Source organism: Setaria viridis, chromosome 3, assembly GCF_005286985.2.
Source record: "Setaria viridis chromosome 3, Setaria_viridis_v4.0, whole genome shotgun sequence".
Lineage (NCBI taxonomy): Eukaryota > Viridiplantae > Streptophyta > Magnoliopsida > Poales > Poaceae > Setaria > Setaria viridis.
This window is the reverse complement of record NC_048265.2, coordinates 16,526,515-16,534,753: the sequence shown is the minus strand read 5'-3', so window position 1 is coordinate 16,534,753 and position 8,239 is coordinate 16,526,515. Positions and strand designations below refer to the sequence as shown.

The 8,239-nt window shown below is 45.4% G+C and overlaps 2 protein-coding genes across 2 annotated transcripts; one reads left to right on the top strand and one right to left on the bottom strand.

Moving 5' to 3' along the window:
• The first annotated feature begins 1,796 nt into the window (after positions 1-1,796).
• Positions 1,797-5,214, top strand: LOC117849514 (protein ALP1-like). Its single transcript, XM_034731083.2, has 2 exons — positions 1,797-2,098; positions 4,057-5,214. The coding sequence occupies exons 1-2, from the start codon at positions 1,966-1,968 to the stop codon at positions 5,094-5,096; spliced, it is 1,173 nt and encodes a 390-aa protein (XP_034586974.1). The 5' UTR covers positions 1,797-1,965; the 3' UTR covers positions 5,097-5,214.
• Positions 5,215-5,319: 105 nt separating this feature from the next.
• Positions 5,320-7,978, bottom strand: LOC117849515 (coatomer subunit zeta-1). Its single transcript, XM_034731084.2, has 6 exons — positions 7,829-7,978; positions 7,296-7,455; positions 6,540-6,687; positions 6,351-6,428; positions 5,684-5,765; positions 5,320-5,599 (listed from the first exon to the last, which is right to left on the bottom strand). Exons 1-6 carry the CDS (start codon positions 7,829-7,831, stop codon positions 5,540-5,542), a joined length of 531 nt encoding a protein of 176 aa, XP_034586975.1. The 5' UTR covers positions 7,832-7,978; the 3' UTR covers positions 5,320-5,539.
• Between the last annotated feature and the right edge of the window lie 261 nt (positions 7,979-8,239).

The following is an 8,239-nucleotide window of genomic DNA, read 5'->3' as shown; positions in this document are numbered from 1 at the left end:
CATGCATGATGGGTCTAAAAGCGAAACCATCTACCACACGTTGTAGCTCACCGCAACTCATACCACATGCCATAGCCAGCCGCAACTCATACTGTGTGCCGAAGCTCATCGTAATTGATACCGTAGACCGTACACTACTGGAAAACGGACCTTTAGTCCCGATTGGTAAGGGTCATAGATGCCGAAAATCTAACCGGAACTAACTACTCGAGATAAAAGGGGGTCCTTTAGTCTCGGATCAATTCATCCGGCACTAAAGGTCCCCTTTAGTCCCTGTTGGCGTTACCAACCAGGACTAATTTTTTTTTTAAAAAAAGCCACCCACGCCAGCCGCCCGCCCGCGCTGGAGCCTGGAAGAAAGGGAGAGGAGGAGGAGGAAGAAGAGATAAGGTGGAGAGGCCCTGTGTGGGAGATAAGAAAGGGAGAGGAGGAGATAAGTGGAGAGAAAGAGGGAGGCGATGAGATTTTGTCCCGGTTGGAAATTCCAACCGGGACAAAAGACCCTCCTTGTCCTTGTTGCAATTTCCAACTGGGACAAAAGGTTTAGTTCTGGTTGAAATTACCAACCGGGATAGGGAGGCTTTTGTCCCGGTTGGAATTTCCAACCGGGACAAAAGGGGGCGTTGATGCTAAATTTTTTAGCCGTTACAACCGGGACTAAAGGGGGAGGCTTTAGTCCCGGTTGGTCTTTACAACCGACACTAAAGCCCCTCCCATCGGTGTCCTTCAGTGCCTCATTTTTTTGACTTGGGACTAAAAGTACTTTAGTTCCGAATCTAAAATCAACCTGTACAAAAACACCAAGATGGAAGGTCAGTTCTCTATTAGTGGTAGATGACCACAACTCACAATGCCTATCGTAGCCCACCACAACTCATACCGTGTATCGCAGTCCACTGCAACTCATACCGCATGATATAGCCATGTAACTCGTACAACGTGTTGTAGCCCACTTGACTTCTACCACGTGCTCATACTGCTGGCGCAACCCGCTGCAATTTGGGATAGCGTTTCACACCAAACCAAATCAATCCTAAACCATTGATCCAAAATGTGAGCCCATCTCTTTGTGCATGACATCTAAGTCACATGGAACATGGCATGACGTGGTGTTCCATATCCACGAGATCGTCGTTCCGGATCGAGGAACGGGTCAATACTAGACGTCCTCTAGATCGACATCAGGTATGGTACTCGATCATCCCGAAGTCATTCTCCTCATCGGTGCTGAGTACCACTGGAGAGAAGAGAAGGGCGACAACTTGATAATCCTAAGTGTGTGTTGACGATTAATGGTGAGGAATTTCAGGTGGTGGCGGCGGTTACTATCTGACATAGGGAAGGATTAGAAGAAGTCGTGTTGGATTGAGTGAGTCTATAAATGACATCCTATTTTCTTGTTTTCCTCCGTACCTTGTTTTTACTTATGTGAAATTGATTCCTAATTTGCGGACGGTGAAAGATTGAACTTGAATTTTTAAAAGATATGTCTAGATCATTGCTTGAGCCATCCTAAGATTTCATCTGCATCTACTATCCCAAGTCTCGAACTATCATCTTAAATAGGTATATTCTCTCGCACCGAATCGGTTTATGTTCCGCGTACCCGTTTTTCGACTGCATCGTACTGAGAACCTCGTGACAGTGTGACACTGCAATATTCTCTCGCACCGAATCGATTTATGTTCCGTGTACCCATTTTTCGACTGCGTCTTACCGAGAACCTCGTGACAGTGTAACCCTGCATCGCATGACTTTTGTCTAATGTTCCACGCAGACGCAGTGCCGGAGCACACAACCCCTCAACGCTGCAACTGCAAGAGGGACTGCTTGCATGCCCTGCTGCGCAGCGCTTTCATAGCACCGAAGAAACCCGTCCTGAAAAACACTTTATTTTTCGGGGGCACAACATCTCAGCACCTCCAGTCTTCGAGTCCTCGTTGTGCCTTGATCTCCTCGGCGTCCATGGCTCCTGTGCGGGGTGCCAAGAAGAGGAAGCGGCCGGAGAAGCCTGCGCCGGCGCCGGCTCCAAGGTTGCCGCTGCCGCCGTTGCCGGATGGCAGCGATTGGTGGGGCGTCTTCTATCGCAGGGTTGCAGGTCGCCTCTCCTCTCCCTCCCCTCCTTCCTCGCCTGCATCGCTGTGCTCTTTAGAGTTTAACCATATGCGCCTACTTGCTCCTTTTGTTGCGATAAGCTTGATCACCGTCGCATGTAGGAAAGTATGTAGTAATGCGCGTGTGCCCCCAAAGATTGAGATAGTTCGTGGGTGGATCTGGAGGGAGTTGGAATTGCAGTCTGTGAGCGTCGATGTGTAGCTTAATCGGTTGATTGCGCGAGATGGGCTTTGAGGATGCCGGTGCGTAGGGCCTTGATGCATTGGAATGGTGCGTTGTGGATTGAGAGCTTGGAACCGTGGCTGCTGACGCGATTGCTCGTGGCTTTTGTGGCATCCTTTCAGTAGAGCATATTTTGGGAATTTAGCGTTTGGTTTCAATTTCTTTCTGTTTGGTGATGTTTGTCCTGGAATCCAGATCTGTAAACCCGCCGCAATCACAATTCGAGCAGAAGCTGAATTTACGCGGCGGCTGTTTTTGCGCACTTGTGTTGATTCGATCCAGAACCAGCTGTGGTGGAAGCTGATTCTCGATTTGGCGGTCGATGATTTTCGCAAAAAAGCCTTGAAAATTTTCTTTTCCGAAGAGGAGCGTTATGTTTTCCTTTCCGAAGCGGAGTGTTATGTTCCTTAAGCTAAGAGGGGTAAGGAATGTCTGAATCCTGTAATTCTTTGATCTCGATGGACTGTTGACTGAACATTCTAACAGTGATTTTGGGGTTTGAAACTGTATCACTATTTCTGTGCTATCAAGAAAATATTGCAGATGTTTTGTTATGACTTACGAGTAGGTTCTCCCGATTAGCCGGTCACATGTTTACAGGCTTAAAAAATCTTAGGAAACTGAAAGCCTGTTGTAAATATTAGTGGTATGATTGTTACTGGTGGTTCGTTGTTGTTTTTGCTGAAGTTTGGGTATGTTTTGTGAAGTGGCAATTTCTGAGTCAATTAGTTTTGTTTATACAAGCATTTGAGAGCTCGAGTTCTTTAGTACTATCACGAGTGTTGTAGTTTGTGAACGTGCAGTTACTTGACATCATTCACAAGAACTTTGGAACTTAATGTATTGTGAGTGCAATATGATAGTTTCAAGATTCGCTTGCCCTATTCATTGGAATGTATCCTTAGTGTTTGATGTGACTTAGTCAAGTTCAGAGGTCAATTGTGGCAACCACAAGAAGTTTGTCTAGAATGATGTGCTTTATTTTTGAAGAAAATTTTTGGAGATCACAATTCTTCTTTTTTCCTAGAATATGCAGGAGGATACATACCACAATTCCACAGATGTTAGATCTTATCCTGACTCGTAAACTGATACTAATCAGTGGGAGCTGAGAATCCTTACTACACCCTGCAAACCTATCTACTCATTCATTGTTCGAATCTTTTTTTCGAACACATGCCAGGCATTAGTGAGGGTAGTAAAATGGCCTCATCAACTACAAAATCTGATCCTGAAACTCAAACTTTAAAGCTTGTTGAATGAATATGTCGAGGATTAAACCTAAAACTGTACCCTAAGATTTTTTGTTCCAAGGCGTGCATATCTCCTGCATGTTCTTGGGAAAAATTATGAAAAGAAATTTTACCCTCAAATTCACACACTTATCTGGATATGTATGTCCTGAGCGCAATTTATCTGCCTTGAGCATTTGGTTTTGTTGGACAATGCTGCACGCATCTATGCTATATTGTTTGTAAAGGGTTACATTTTAGATTGCTTATAGTTACATAGCCATTATCATTTGTGTCAGTCTAGTTGTAAAGAATGTTGTGCCTATTATTTTTCTGATAGATATCCTTTTCTCAAAATTTTAAATTATTCACCTTCCATAGATAGAGCCCTCATGTTCCTGGTGCATAACATATGTATGCTGTATTTGCCAAGTAACAACACTACATCCTCACAACACTACGTCCTCTCTTTTTTTTGTTGCCACAGGACATTCCTCTTTTCCAAGAGAATACCAGACCATAGAGTCTGTCCTCAAGATGTCAAGAAAGACCTTCGACTATATCTGCTCGCTTGTTAAGAAGGATCTGACAACTAAGACATATGGTTTCAGAAACTTCAGGTTTAGTGACAAGACGATCCTAGATGTGGAGGACCAGGTCGCGGTGGCTCTGATGAGGCTGACAACAGGGGAGTCACTGCAGAACATAGGAGTATGGTTTGGCATGAATCACTCGGCTATCTCAAACATCACATGGCGGTTCATCGAATCCATGGAGGAGCGTGCCATCTGTCACCTGAAGTGGCCTAGCCCTGATGAGATGGCAACCATCAAGGCAAGATTTGAGAAGATTTATGGCCTCCCAAACTGCTGCGGTGCCATTGACACCACACACATCCTCATGTGTTCCTCAGCTCAGCCCAACAGCAAGGTCTGGCTGGACATTGAGAATAAAAACAGCATGGTGCTGCAGGCCGTTGTCGACACTGACATGAGGTTTAGAGACATTGTCAGTGGCTGGCCTGGGAGCATGGATGACTCGTGCATCCTGCGCACTTCAGGCTTGTACAGGCTGTGCGAGAAAGGTGTCAGGCTAGATGGGCAAATGGAGCTCCCTGGAGGTTCAGCGGTCAGGGAATACATCGTTGGAGACTCAAGCTACCCTCTACTTTCCTGGCTGATGACCCCATACCAAGGACAGGGTCTTCCTGCAGCCAAGGTGGAATTCAACAAGCGGCACATGGCGGCCACGAAGGTGGTGCAGACTGCATTGGCGACGCTCAAGGGAAGGTGGCGGGTTATCCAGGGAGAGCTGTGGAGGCCTGACAAGCACCGGCTTCCAAGGATCATCTTCGTCTGCTGCTTGATCACCAACATCATCATCGACATGGAAGGCACTCCAAGCAAAGAGATGCTGGTTTCAGGCAATCATGACCATGGCTACAAGCAGCAGTTCAGCAACGTCGCAGATGACAATGCAGTCAAGCAGAGAGATGACCTTTCACAGCATGTCACCGCCGGCGAGTAGTCACCGTGAGCTTCCTAATTTTCATGTGCCTTTTGCACCCCCATTTATATAGAACAATGGATACAAAATTGTAAGTTGAATTTTGGCAGATTCTGATAATGTTGGTTTCGGCGAGACAGTAGAGAGTTGAAGACTGGTCCTAATTCGTTAAGGTAGGACGTGCCAAGTTATCTCCATAAGCATGCCATTTTCCCGTTGTCAAACAGCAAAATGTTAAACAAAATGACCAGGAACTGAACCAACCATAATTGGAAGAATCATGTTACACAACTTCGAAGGCTTCCAAAACTGAACAGCTAGAGAATGTTGGAAGTAACTTGACATTTTACACATCAATAGATTTCAGTAAATTCCATTCTCAAATGCTAAAAAAATGTATTATATCATTAAAACATAGCTATAGGATGATACTCCATCTTCACCCCAAAATGGAAAGCACAGCATCACATGAGAAGAGACTTGGCCAAGTGCTCTCTTGCTTGCGTTAGGGCATTGACTAAAGTCTGCACGAAAAAGTGATAGCCAGTAAGTCAAAAGCAACCAGTTTACTTCAGTTCAAAATTATAGTAGATGCAGCTGCAGCCTACCTGCTCAGCTGATGAAGCACTCTCCAATCCATGACCCGTCACCTTTTCAGCTATCTCTCTTCCTTCTGTTTCAAGTACAATCCTGTGCAACCATTCAAGACAGTCAAGTATAATAATGGAGCAAATAATTACAAGCTGCTTACAGAGCTGTTATCCATATATCTAAACCTTGACAAAGAATTATCATTTCACTTTCATATTTCAGATATAATTGCGGTTGCATAGGTCACATTGAGGTAGAGCACAAGGTTGTGGTAGCTGCAGCAAATGGTTCAAGACCTCAAACTCCTTAAAATCTGATATATACAATTCCCCATGTAGATACTAATTTTGTTCCATTTCACAACAAACAATGGGAAAAGGATGTGTGTTTTGTTAACGGCTTTAGCAGACAAAAAAGCCATTGTTTCACGTATCAAATTGTGCCATCCCACTAGAGGCATGGTTGGGGATACATAACACCAGATTACTAAACCTTATATCCAGTGAATGCAACCATTTATAAAGTAGAGGCCGAGTAGAGCTCTGTTGCCATCGCCCCACTCCAAAAAGTCAAATACAGGGGAGATGACAGGGTGATTTCAGAGCAATGGAATGATAATAAATGTACACAATACAGGGAACGAGAAAAGAACCCTTAATATCATGTAGTAAGATAAGGCTTTACCCTCCATCAACAATTTCATCGAGGCATAATAGGATCAGGTCCAGATTCTCGAGTGCTGTTCTTTTGTCAACCATGTTTCTGAAACCACCAAGATTGGGACCACATTCATATGTAATCAGCATTAACATAAGAGCATGTAACAGAACAAACAGTGGTTGAAAAGATAAACTTTAATAGAGAGAAAATAACTTGAGAAGTCGATCAACAGCATCAGAGAATCCCTGAAGAACTGATGCTAAAATAAGCTCATTCTCCTCTTCTCCTCCAGTAACAAAAAAGTGCAGGTCTTGGATGAACTTGTACACCACAATTTGACCGTCAAACATTACAATCTCAGCTGTTAAAGAGAAACAAATAAAATATGACATACTTGAATAAACAGACAAGCAATTTCAGACAGCTGAATTTACATGTTTAAGGAGAAATTAAGTCCAGCGAGATGTTTCAACCAAGCTCATTTTTCAGATTGGTGGTGTGAGTAGGATGTAGTACAATCAGCATTTCAAGTTTCAACAGAGGTTAAAAGAGGATAACAAGAGAGGGCATGAAAAATATATAGATGATTTGTAATTTGGTACATAAGCCGTGTGAAAGAAGCAAATCAATAATATTACGGGAATAAAATGGCATGGCCACCACAAATTAACAAGTTCCTGAGCAAAAGAATAAGAAAACAAGAATAGTGTTAACATTGAAGAATTGGCTCTACCACTCTTCAGGATATATAACACATCCCCAAGAATGCAGAAAGTCATATTCCATTGGAGTCATTAACTGCGTATAGCAATTGTCAATCAATCAATGATATATATATATAGGATAGAGTAGAACAATTACATATATCAGATTCATAAGCTCATTATCAGACGCACCCGTGACACAATAACCCTGTCATCATTAGTATAAAACAGCTCCTTCCGTATAAGGGAATCAGATGCAAATTACCTTCCGTTCCAGCGTTAGCTTTCTGGGTTTTCGCGAAGACCGACTTCTCGAAGGCCAACTTCGCCGAGAGCGTGGGCCAGTCATCGCTGTAGTACTTCACGGCAACGCGCTTCCCCTCGGAGTCCAGCAATAGGATGTTCTTCACCGACGGGCAGGTCTCCTGCACCAACAAAGGTTCAACCATATTAGGCTATTACCGTCGACGACCAACAAATCGAGGCCACCACCATCCGAAGCCGCAGATCCCATCATGCTTGCAGCAAAGAGAAAGAAGACTAATCCAATCCGGTGACACGAGAGAGGGGAGAACGAGGTAGCACGCCACAAAGTCTGGATCTCTGCGGAGGCATCGTCAGACGACACCGCCCAGGCCCCGGTGCCGAAGCGACGGATCGGGGCAGATCAAGAAACCGGCAGGTCCCGCGAGCGCGATAGCGCTAAAGCGAGAGAGAGAGAGAGAGAGAGAGAGAGAGAGAGAGAGAGAGAGAGAGAGAGAGCGGAGGAGGATGAGGGCGGGAGATGCGGTCACCTACCATCGCGAGAGGCGGACGGGTTCGCCGGTGGGGTGGGTGGGAGGAGAGGGCGACGGTGGTCGGGGTAGCCGGCGGTAGCACAGCGCTAAACGGGGTGGGCGACGCCGTGCGGACGACTGAGGCGGACGAAACGGAAAGAGCCGTGCCGCGGCTGTAGTACTAGTAGGCTACGTTGGGCCTGCGGGTCCAGCCCAATCTGTCTCTTGTGGTGTCATTCATACTGGGCCGACATGAATTTTGGGCCTTGTGTCGATGATTTTCTCCGAGAGCGTGGGCCTTTTTGTGTTGGCGGCCTCACTTTCCCGCGGCCCCCGGCCCAACGTGCGTGCCCGCGCAGACTCACCAGATCCGCCCCGTTGTCACTTACCTTACCACCGGATCTGCAAATAGGCACGAAGTAGTTTGATTTAG